The following is a 12325-nucleotide window of genomic DNA, read 5'->3' on the forward strand; positions in this document are numbered from 1 at the left end:
TGCGGGCTCGACATGCTGAAATTCTCTCCTGCGCAATGCCGCGATGAGCGCCAGCGCATGCGCGTCCCCTCCCCCTCCCTCTTCTCTCCTACGCTGCCCCCCTCTCGCGCGCCTGTTGACCGTGTTCCCCCGCTCGCCCTGTGAGAATTAACGGCCAGGCTATAGGGAAAACACGACGCGCGTAGTGTTCCTCTTTGCGTTCCGCGACGCGACGTCGGTAGCATGCTCAACAAACGCCAACGGAACGTGATCGTGCAGGTGCTCCGGCTTCGCATCGCCTCGTGGTCCCCTTTAGCGGGAGATGGTGTAATATTTTATTTGACCATCGGATGTCGCAGTAGCTGGTTGATGTGGGGAAAGGGAGCCCTGCATCAGTGATGGATGCGGAAAGTGGAATGAAAAAAATTAAGTGTCTGCTTTTTCTATGGCCACCGTTATGCTTTACACACATGCAGTGACATTTCCAATGCTTAGCCTGACCGTCTGACCTCACAGAAGTAATACACACACTATTAATATTTGCCAAACTTTAAAGGCATGCTTGGACATTTCAGTTCTCCGAGTGTTTTGAATATAAAACTATAGGCTATTAGTATGCAGAAAAGTTGTATGAAGTGGCTCTTAGATGCGCGAACGCCTCTTGTGGCAAATTCGACAAAGCACACCAGTACGCCCTGGTGTGCTGTTTCGTCCAGTCATCGCAGCAATTGGGTGCACCATTGAGCGCTGATGTGATTTGTTGAAGTTGCTATTAAATTGCATCTGCAGTGCAATCGTGAGCTGAGGCAAGTGTCGCAGCACACCACATGTAAAAACAACTTTTGGTGTGCAAACCATGTCTAAACGATGCATTTTAGTAATGCTGACAAGCTGGTTGGAGACTTTGTTTATGTGTGTGGTTCATATAAAAAAAAATACAACAGTGGAGTACATAATTGCTTTGTAGCTGAAGGTGACGTGTTGGGAGTGGAATAATTTTGCATAATCTGTGTCTTCAGACGTATCCCATGGGATGTTCTTTGTTCTGTTGTACAGCGGCGTTGCCGCTTGGTGGAGATGGGCTCGTCAGGCACACCTCCTCTTGAAGGGCACCTGTATTTGTATGGCTTAGCAAAACGTTTTCTTGGGCAAGTTGGTTCATGACTTGTGTGGGAAAATTGTACCGCAAAACAACACAACGACCAACAAGCGCCAGTCCCGTGTTCTTTGTCGGTCCTTGTGTTGTTTTGCGCTACAATTTTCCCCCTGAGGTATTTGTGTGCTTTGACTACGTTTCACGTGAGACATTCCAGTCGCAGCAATTGTGCAAAACTTGATTGGACATTGTTGATGCTTCTTGGGGGGCTAGTTGATTTTGATGCATATAGAAACAGAAGACTGGCGAGAAGACAGGGGGGAACGTGCACGAGTGCCGACTCACAACCGATTTCATTTTCATTAGAGTCTGAAGTGTATAGCATACAGGAGAAAATGAACATCCACAACTGCTAGTTCATCTAACTATGCGTACCAAGAAGCTGTTCTTCAGCCGGCGCCAGAGACGATAATGCTGAGACAGAGGCCAGTCGTTGCACCATTTGAAGGGCTCTCTTCCCTTGGCACAGTGTACATAGCGTGACATGCTTCTGCCTGACATTATGAACAAGAATGCCTTGCTTGCTCGACACTCTGCTTTCAGCCACAGGGCCATACAGTGCCGCCTCTCGCACAAAGCAAAACGTCGACGTCGGAGAAGATAGGGAAAGAGGTGCCAGAGCTAGCCTCCATGCAGCAGAACACTGCCCCAAATCGTTCAACAATGAAATAGTTTCAAGTTGAGTCAAATGCTTCCTAGATGTTGCATCATGTGGACCCTGTAGACATAGACAAAGGAGAAAAAGAAGGTTGAAATGCAGCTCACTCTGTCTTCCTCACAAAAGTGTGTTGCATCAGTTTTGCACTAGGTAACATAACTGGAGTGTTTGCAAATTAATCTTTGTGTAGAACTCATTCATGATTTCATTGAAGAGATGCCATGCAATGCAGAACAACGGCCGGGCGGTGTCGAGGCCGATGCGCTGTGACACACCGCCCAGGATGGAGGACGTGAATGACCGCGACAGCAGCGACGACGATGCACCAGCCGACATGGACGACATAGAAATTGTGGAAGTGTACGACGAAGTTGCCAGCGATTTCAGCGAGGAGGAAGAGGAAGGGGCTGTGGGCGACACTCCGCTGGACAACGCCGAGGTCTCCTTCACGGCCCACCAGGGTTCGGCCTTTGTGTGTGCCGTGTCCGGTGATGGTCGGCACGTCGTGACGGGAGGCGAGGATGACCGCGGCTGCGTCTGGCAGCTAGACACGGGTCAACTGGTGTTCGAGTGTGGCGGTCACGCCGACTCGGTCACGTGTGCTGCCTTCAACCACGACTCGACGCTGGTGGCCACGGCTGACATGGGTGGCTCACTGCGGGTCTGGGCCGTAGAGAGCCACCGGCAGCAGTGGGAGTTTGACATTGGCATGGACCTCAACTGGATCGATTGGCACGGCCAGGCTAACGTCCTACTGGCCGGAACGGTGGATGGCATGGTCTGGATGTGGCAGGTGGGTTTCGTGCGGTGGAGGCTTGCACTTGGAGGGCCCTTCTCGACCAGGGTTATTGCATCTTTCTATACTGCTGTGCATGTAGCATAAGCATGGCACATGGACTAGCAGGGAAATGTGTACACTGCGGTTGCGCCCAGCACCTTCGTTATGGCTATTTTCACTGCAATGTTTGGGGCACTGTGCTACAGGAGAGCTTGAGAAGAGCCAATGGCCCTAGGGGAGTGCCTTTTTCATGCAGCCATGTTTGTGCACTTTTTTTAGCAACAGATGCAATCCAATGCTGGGGATACCTGGCTGCGTTCAGCTGCTGTACCTAGGTGGCAAAGCTTTCTTGCACACGATGACTTCTGCAAAGCACTTACAAGGCACGTTTGCACCACCAACCTTTTGAACTTGCGGTGATGCAAAAGTAATGAGGGTTTCCTGCTGTGTGGCTCGTGTGCCCAATGTTTACGATCGTGCTGAAACGTTGTGGAAAGGTCCAGAAACCGCAGCAAATACTGCAGTGGCGCCTGACACATGGGAGGCATGCTTGAGTGCATCCAGAACACTGTCCTTTCAGACCGCTCGGGATCACTCCCGAGTCTTCCTCAAGTTCCCCAATGCTAAGAAAACTATTTCTTAGCATTACAAAGAAACTGCCATTACACAGAAACCCAAAACTTCTCTGATGTACAATTTTATAAAACGTAAAAAGTGATGAGTCAGCACTTACTCTGGAACAGTTAGCTATCTGTATCTTCCTTTCACTGCTTGCCTATGCTGTGCAGGTGAGTGAACTTTGGTTGTGAATTGTAATAATAATAATAATAATAATGTTTATTTGCCATCTTTGTGAAATACAGATGGGGGGATTGTAGAAAAAAAGCTGTCCCCGGACAGCTTGACTAGCCTACAACCTTTTGTATTTGGCAGTGAGGCAATATCACACATAAACACACATATATATATATATATACATACACTCTTACATAATTATACAAACATAAAGCCACACACACGCACATATATACAGGGCAGTGATTCCACTCCTGCGCCAACTGCGCCAAAGTGCGCCAAATTGTATTTACTGTGCCATCCTGATAATATCGACGAAAATTGCGCCAAACTGCGCCAAAGTCTCAGGTTTTGGGGCATCTATCACCGGCAATCGTACAGCCGGCGCGTCAGAACATGTGCAGCTTGATCTTGGGGCTGCCAAAGTCGCAACCATGGACCAAGAATTATTCCGCTGAATAAATAGTGCTCGCGCGTGCGTCCCGAATAAGCCACGATGCCAAGCACGGTGCCGACGCAGCTTCTGTTCTGCAAGTCGGCTCGACAGCAAAACGCGCTCTCCGCAGAGGCTCGTGACGTCTAGGCCTCTCGGTAGCGAGAAAGTGCGACGGCGATTCATCGGCGGACGTCGTCTGTTCTAGAAATGCTGCTGATAGCTCGTTTCAAGCGTCGCACGGCACGTAAGGAAAGCAATGTTCAGTAATAAGTACAGGTGTGCTGCTAAAATGTCTGTCACTTCTGTTTCCGGACATCGCGGAATGAAATCTGGGATCGCTAGCAGTATATATATGGAACAATATCGAATTTTCCTTGCTTCGCGTTTATGGAAGAGCACGCGAACGGTGGAAACGCGTTGACACTTTTCCTCGGATATACTTTATCCATGGATCTTCATCCAGAAGAGCTTTTTCGTAATTCCTTCCGCCAGCATGTCTGAGTTTGTAATCACTCTGCGGTAAATAGCCCCTAAAAGGCCCTGCCCTTTCGAGCTCACGTGCTAGGGTTCCAATTCGAATTTTTTGCTTGCTTTTTAAAAATGTCATCGCAATAATAAAAGCATATCTCCTGGTCGGAGCAGCCGCAAATGCGCAGCTGTCAGTAGCGGGCCCGTCGCTGACAGCCCACAGTGAAGCAGCTACCCCATGTTACATGTCCGCCCCTCGCTTTCGGGGGTCAATAGCTGCCGGGTAAAAAAACTCAGTTTCGCTTAAGAGCGAAGCAATGAATGCGATACCAACAAATTGTATTGTTAAACGAAGTAAGGCTAGCAGCTAACTCTTTTGGATTCGATCTCGCGTAACTCAACAAAACACTGGTTTAAGGGGATATGGCCGCTCCAGGAAACGAAGCGTTTTCTTGCTCTGAGTTCTCTAAACACGAAGTAAGCGTTGAGAGCACAGCAAGTTTACGAGCCGTCTCCTGATGCCTCGAGATGGCGCGCGCGCAAGCGACTGCGCCCTTCGAACGATGCCCCCCCCCCCGCTCCCCTGGCATGCTTTCATGCTCCTTACGAAAGACGGGCGGGGCGTTTCCTCTCTGTTTGATGAGCAATCGATGGCAGGCCCGCACGCGGGAAGATGTTATCTCATGCGCTGTCCGTGCGACGGGGACAGACGGCCGGCTAGTTTAATCTCCGCTTCAGCCGCGTTCGTCGCCAGCGCTCGCGAGCTCTTACCCGCGGCTAGAATGCGCGTGGTGATGTTATTAATTTGGTCTTTATACAGAAAATTATGGCAATGGCGACGACAAAAATCCGCGGAGAGCATCCATATAATTGTTATCACAATAAACACTAAAAAAAATTTGAGGAGCCATTTCACTCTGTGAAGTGGATGATAAGCGAAGCTGTTTTGCACATGGTGGAGGACAGTTTGGTATGTAAGGCCAGGTTGTTAACGTTCAATACGCAATATTAATGCGAAAGCATCAGATGCTTTATCAAACACGAAGTTGACCGTCGGCGGCGTCAATCGATTGATGCAAAAAATAATCACGTGATGACGCCATCACGACGTCATAGATCGTCAAAACTTGTGACGTCATCATGGCGTCATATATCGTGATGTCACGTGATGACGTCATCACATGGCATCGTCGCTTTACACTGCTTCCGTGATCGGTGCACAGATCATGGAGCTAGCGCAAAACCAGGTGAGGTGCAGAAAGCTTGCAGAGGAGGAGGGGGAGGATCAACCCGTCGATCGAGAAGAAAAAGAACATGGCTTTCGCCTTGGAGTTTTCTTAGGGGAATGCTTTAGGGACATTGTGGCTCTTTGGCATTGAGGCACTGCTGTACATTGCGGCGTTTGTCTACCACGTCTGCTGATAACCACATAGATGTATTTAGAGTGTTATTTCATAACGTTCAATTTTATTGATCTGGTATTCTGTTTATTTGCTAGTGTCGAAAATAATCGCCGAAGAGGTTAATTCAGAACACTCAACTGCATGAGCCCTTATTTTTTCATTAGCGAGTGAAGTATGGAGTTCTCCTGAGATGATTTTTTCCATGAGATTTGCTATGAATCGAAATATTTTTAGGCGTCATAAGAGCCCCATAGTAATATTCCGGTGCTTGAATTTATTGCAATATGCTTCGGTAGCGCACTCCAGGATGTAAAATTCGCTGCTCCAGAGTGCTCCCAGATGCAAAATTATTTGCTCCAAAGTGCTCCAAGATGAAAATTTTGCTGCTCCAAAGTGCTCCAAAACGGAAATTTTGCTGCTCCGAAAATTGCTCCAAATCAGAAGTCCTCGGTAGCATCACTGATACAGGGGCATACTAGTGCTTTAACATATTTCAACTTGCACTTTCATCTTAAAAGGCAACGAAATCAAATATGTCTAAACATTGCAACCTGAATCTATGTAGAAACCACATACATCCTTTCAAGTTCTTTGAAGGAGGCCGTAAAAAGACCAAACTGCATTGATTTATAGCTGTTTAATAGTGTAGGTATTCTGTATTGAAGCATTTGTTTTCCGTAGTTTGAACGCGGTGTTGGCACTAGCCATTCCTCTAAGTGTCTGGTACTGTAACTTGGAGCTTTTCTTTGAAGTTGGGCAAGATTACCTAGGTGGTTTATGTTTCGATAGTTATCTTGTTTGTATATGTGACTCAAACGATATTTATACAAATTATGTGCACGGATCATGCCTGAATTGTTAAAGAAAGTTATTGTCAATGCTGTGTAAGAAGCGTTGTATGCGTTGCGGAGTTATTTTTTTTGTAACAGGAAAATACATTCTAGATTGGTGTGCGTTGTGTTACCCCATACTATTTTACAATAGTTTAAACGAGATTGAAAAAGTGAATTATATAGTAGAAGTTTAATACCTGTGGGAAGAATGTAGCGTAAACGGCCAGTGATTTTGCTAGCTTTATTTAGGACGTAATTAACATGATTATCCCATGACATGTTGGCTGAGAAGATAACACCCAAACATTTGAAATTCTCGGTAATTTCAATACTTCGGGAATGTAACATAATGTCTTGATGTGGAGGTATCCGCTTGTTCTTTGGCCTGAATATGACTGCTTTTGTCTTGTTTATATTTATTTTCATTAAGTTTAATGCAGACCACTCCTCTAGATTTTTCATTGTATTGTTACATTGTTCTATTAGATCATGAATATCATAACCAGTGAAGAAAATACTCGTGTCATCCGCGTAAACAATAAACTTTGCCTCAGGGTTAATATTGATGATATCGTTCAAATAAATATTAAAAAGTAGAGGTCCCAAAATACTTCCCTGTGGTACTCCACATTGGACAGATCTTGCCTTAGAAGTAAAGGTGTCGATTTTCACAATTTGGGTTCTCTTGGATAAATAGGACTTGATCAGAGATAATGCGTGTCCTCGGATTCCATAATAGCTTAGTTTTTCCACTAGAGTGTTATGGATCAAAAGCTTTAGAAAAGTCTACGAAAATGCCAATGACTATTGTGTTAAGCGGTTTATTGGACGGGACTCGGCGACAATTCGCTATGGCGACAGTCCAGGCCAAACCACGGGCTCCGAGAGCGAGCGGCGTTTTCAAGAGGACGACCCACTAGGAGCCGCTGGAGAACGCAGCCGTTTAACAGTACCAATTGCTTCGCCACAATTACCCCGGGTACGAAAAGGGAGCCGTCCGGCGACCTAACAGCTCGTCACTATGAGTGGGTCATAGTAGGCCTTGAGGCGCTCCACGTTGACTATGTCGCGCCCTCGACGGCGCATGTCCGAAGCTGGTTCAATGGGTTCGATCATGTAGTTGACCGGGGATGTGCGCTCGACGACCCGGTATGGGCCTTCGTATTTCGGCAGCAGTTTTGAAGAGAGGCCACTTGCAGTGGTAGGGACCGAGAGCCATACGAGCGCTCCAGGGAGGAACGTGGGCTCAGAAGTGGTGGTGCCGTCGCGAATGCTCTTCTGCAGCTCTTGTTCCTGCGTCGTAAATGTCTTGGCAAGCTCGCGACACTCTTCAGCAAGCCTGGCTGTGTCAGAAATAGGCGCACACTCAGATGGATCCGGCTTGTATGGAAGTATCGTGTCGATGGTGTGCGACGGGTGCCTTCCGTACAGTAAGAAAAAGGGTGAAAAACCAGTAGTGCTCTGAGGGGCGGTATTATAGGCGTAGGTGACGAAGGGCAGAATGGCATCCCAATTGGTGTGATCAGCGGCGACGTACATTGACAGCATGTCGCCGAGCGTGCGGTTAAAGCGTTCAGTTAGGCCATTCGTCTGCGGGTGGTAAGCAGTAGTTTTGCGGTGAACAGCATGGCACTCTTTCAGAATGGCTTCCACGACTTCCGATAAGAAGACACGGCCTCGATCGCTGAGGAGCTCTTGGGGTGGACCGTGACGCAGTATGAATCGGTGTAGTAGGAAGGAGGCAACATCGCGCGCTGTAGCCGCTGGGAGGGCGGCGGTTTCGGCGTATCGCGTTAGATGGTCAACAGCGACGATGGCCCAGCGGTTACCAGCCGAAGTCAGAGGAAGGGGTCCATACAAATCGATGCCCACGCGCCCAAACGGACGGTTAGGGCAAGGTAATGGTTGTAGACCTGCTGGCGACACGTGCGTTGCAGGTTTTCGGCGTTGGCAATCGAGGCAGGAGCGAACGAACTTCTGCACGTAGCGGTACATCCCACGCCAGAAGTATCGTCGTCGTATGCGGTGGTAAGTTTTGGATACCCCAGAGTGCGCGCATTGCGGGTCAGAGTGGAAGGCTTCGCATATTTCAGAACGCAGACTGCGGGGTATTACTAGTAGCCACTGGCGGCCGTCGGCGTTGTAATTGCGTCGGTGCAGGAGGTCGTCACGAACGGGGAAATGGTGGGCTTGACGACGCAACGCGCGAGTGGATGGTGTTGCCGACGGATCAGTGAGCAAGTCGATCAGCGAGGTGATCCATTTATCCTTGCGCTGTTCTGTAGCGATGGTGTGAACGTTGATTGAAGCAACAGCCATGTGAGATACTGAGCAGGGGGCATTGTCGTCAGGCAAGGGAGAGCGCGAGAGGGCGTCGGCGTCAGCATGCTGGCGTCCGTTGCGGTACAGCACGCGGATGTCGTAGTCCTGCAGGCGAAGTGCCCAGCGGGCGAGACGGCCTGAGGGATCCTTCAATGACGACAGCCAGCATAGTGCATGATGGTCGGTGACGACATCAAATGGGCGACCATACAAATAAGGTCGAAACTTTGTAAGGGCCCATATGATCGCCAGGCACTCTTTTTCCGTGACTGAGTAATTGGTCTCGGCTCTGGTAAGCGTACGGCTTGCGTATGCCACGACATATTCGGGGAACCCTGGTTTGCGCTGCGCAAGGACAGCGCCGAGGCCCACACCGCTGGCGTCCGTGTGTACCTCCGTTGGGGCCGTTGACGCGTTGCGCAAACGCGTCAAAACATGCCGCAGACGTTGGAGGTGCGTGGAGAAGTCCGGAGCGAAAACCACGACGTCGTCGAGGTAACACAAGCACGTGTGCCATTTCAAGTTGCGCAGAACGGTGTCCATCATGCGCTCGAAGGTCGCGGGCGCATTACACAGACCAAACGGCATGACGTTGAACTCGTACAAGCCGTCGGGCGTGATAAAGGCTGTCTTCGGTCGAGCGTCATCCGCCATGGGTACTTGCCAGTACCCCGAGCGCAAATCAAGAGACGAAAAGAATTCGGCTCCTTGCAGGCTGTCAATCGCGTCGTCGATTCGCGGCAGCGGATAAACATCCTTGCGAGTGATCTTGTTGAGCCGTCGGTAGTCCACACAGAACCGCACAGAACCGTCCTTCTTCGCAACGAGAACAACGGGAGAGGCCCATGGGCTGTCCGAGGGTCGAATAACGTCGCGTCGAAGCATATCGTCCACTTGCTCGTTAATGACCCGGCGTTCTGCGGGAGACACGCGATATGGACGTTGCCGCAGTGGTGGTTGGGCGCCGGTGTCGATGCGATGCGTAACAGCGGAAGTGCGGCCGAGAGAAGTTTGCCCGACATCGAAAGAAGAACGAAATTCTTCCAGCAGGCACAGAAGTTGGGAACGCTGGACCGATGTGAGGTCGTCAGCAATGGAGGACCTAAACACATCAGCAGGTGACGAATCGGACGCGGAAACAGCACTGAGCGTACCGGAACTGGGACAGTGCGTGTCATCGGGTGCGTCCATAACTTGTGCGTCTTCGAGGGGTTCCACTCTGCCAAGACATTCCCCTCGCACCAACGTAACAATGTATGGAGATGGGTTGTTAACAAAAATAGCGGTGCTGCCCTGAGTGACTTGGACGGTCGCGAAAGGTACCAGCAAGCCTCTCCTTGTGCAAACGTGGTCAGATGGCGAAATGAGCGCAATGGTGTCGGAGAGACCGGCGCAGTCGACTGACACAGCCGTCGACGAGTTTGGAGGCACTTTGGTATCGTCTTTGACGAGGATCTTGCTCGATACCGATGAAGTGTCTGCCGGCGTCAGATCTGAGAACGGGGAGAGTTCGATTTCGGCTTGTGCGCAATGAATTACGGCGTCGTGGCGGGAGAGAAAATCCCATCCCAGGATGACGTCGTGAGAGCATGCAGCAATTATAATGAACTCGACGTCGTACAAAACGTCCTGAATGACGACGCGAGCTGTGCATATTGCTGTAGGATGAATACTCTGGGAGCTCGCTGTACGGAGAGACATCCCAGAAAGTGGCGTCCTCACTTTTCGCAGTAATCGGCTCAATTTTTGGTCCATAACGGATACGGCGGCTCCAGTGTCGACAAGGGCAGATGCGGGAACACCGTCGACAAACACGTCTATCACGTTCGATGGGCTTCGCTGAGGGCTTTCGCAGTTCGATAGCGTCGCAGCCCTTGCCTCCTGGACTGCGACGACTAGTTTTCCTGGTCGCGAGCGACCGGACGTGGGCGCATCGGCGACAGTGAGCGACGTCGTGGAGACGGAGAGCGCCGAGTAGGTGGAGCTTGGCGTGACGTCGGCGACAGAGGCGTAGGTGGGGCGTAAAATGTGCGGTTTGACGGGCTGGTAGCGGGCGACACGACTTGAGGCGGTTGGACGCGATTGCAGTAACGCGCCACGTGGCCGGCGTAACCGCATGCGAAGCATATGGGGCGGTTGTCAGGTGTGCGCCATCGGTTTGCTGGAGCAGGGCCCGCCCATGGCGCAGAACGTGATTGACGGGGTGGCGACTGATATGACTGCATCGTTGGCTGCAGTCGTGGCCTCTGCATGACGTCGGCGTAGGTAGCCGGCACAGCCGCTTCGAAGGACTGTTGTCTAGGGGCGGCTTCGGCGTAACTGTGTGGGGCTGCCGCGGGTATTACTGGGGACGTCCTGGCGACAACTTGGGCGTAACTGAGTGGTGCAGGAGCTGGATGGTGCTGGTGGTACTCAGGCATGACCTCCGCGATTTCCTGCTCAATCGCTCGACGGAGGGGAGGGAGAAAAGTGGTTGACGGCTGTTGAACGTACTGAGGTTGAGCAAAGTCCAGCAGCGAGAACTGGCGCGCAATTTCCTCGCGCACAAATGACTTCACCTCTGCGAGCAAGGCGGAGTGGTCGGATATGGTCGACAAGCCAGCGAGCTCGGCGTCGCGGGATGGAGAGCGACGGGTCATCGACCGCTGCCGGCGCAGCTCCTCGTAGCTCTGGCAGAGCGTGATGACCTCGGCCACTGTGCTGGGATTTTTGGCGAGCAGCATCGTGAAGGCATCGTCGTCGATGCCTTTCATAATGTGCCTCATCCTGTCAGATTCCGACATGGTGGCGTCGGCTTTCTTACACAAATCGAGGATGTCTTCAATGTAGCTGGTAAAGGTTTCGCCGGCCTGCTGAGCTCGTTCTCGCAAACGCTGTTCGGCCTGCAGCTTACGAACGGCAGGGCGGCCAAACACGTTGATGATGGCGGTCTTGAATTCGGACCACGTCGTAAAATCGGATGCGTGGTTGTTGTACCACAGGCCGGCCACACCCGCGAGGTAGAAAACCAAGTTGGTCAATTTTCCCGCCTCGTCCCATTTATTGGGGACACTCACGCGTTCATAGATCGCGAGCCAGTCCTCCACGTCGGTCCCATCTGCGCCAGTGAAGACTGGGGGGTCGCGGATACGAGGGACACCGGGGCATGAGGTCGGTGTAGGCGGAGGCGTCTGCTGGGCGGCGTCTTGAGGCATGGTAGCTGGTAGGGTACGGGATCGAAGCTCCAGAGGCATCGAATGGGAGCACAGCACTCTCCACCAATTTGTTAAGCGGTTTATTGGACGGGACTCGGCGACAATTCGCTATGGCGACAGTCCAGGCCAAACCACGGGCTCCGAGAGCGAGCGGCGTTTTCAAGAGGACGACCCACTAGGAGCCGCTGGAGAACGCAGCCGTTTAACAGTACCAATTGCTTCGCCACAATTGCTCTGGTTTCAAACCCTGTCAATATATATTCTTTCTGCTCTGCTAGTGCTACTTCAGCTGATTTATTCTTA

The 12325-nt window shown here is 50.9% G+C and overlaps 1 protein-coding gene across 1 annotated transcript in view; it reads left to right on the forward strand.

Annotated features, from left to right (window-relative positions):
* The window catches only part of LOC119402436 (angio-associated migratory cell protein), a 55828-nt gene that overhangs the window by 16179 nt on the left and 27324 nt on the right, over nt 1–12325 (forward strand). The window contains exon 2 of the mRNA XM_037669590.2: nt 2026–2586. Coding sequence (XP_037525518.1) covers nt 2053–2586 — 534 coding nt within the window. The 5' untranslated portion in view covers nt 2026–2052. The remainder of the gene's footprint in view (nt 1–2025; nt 2587–12325) is intronic.

The sequence above is a fragment of the Rhipicephalus sanguineus genome, chromosome 8, assembly GCF_013339695.2.
Source record: "Rhipicephalus sanguineus isolate Rsan-2018 chromosome 8, BIME_Rsan_1.4, whole genome shotgun sequence".
In the NCBI taxonomy this organism is placed as follows: domain Eukaryota; kingdom Metazoa; phylum Arthropoda; class Arachnida; order Ixodida; family Ixodidae; genus Rhipicephalus; species Rhipicephalus sanguineus.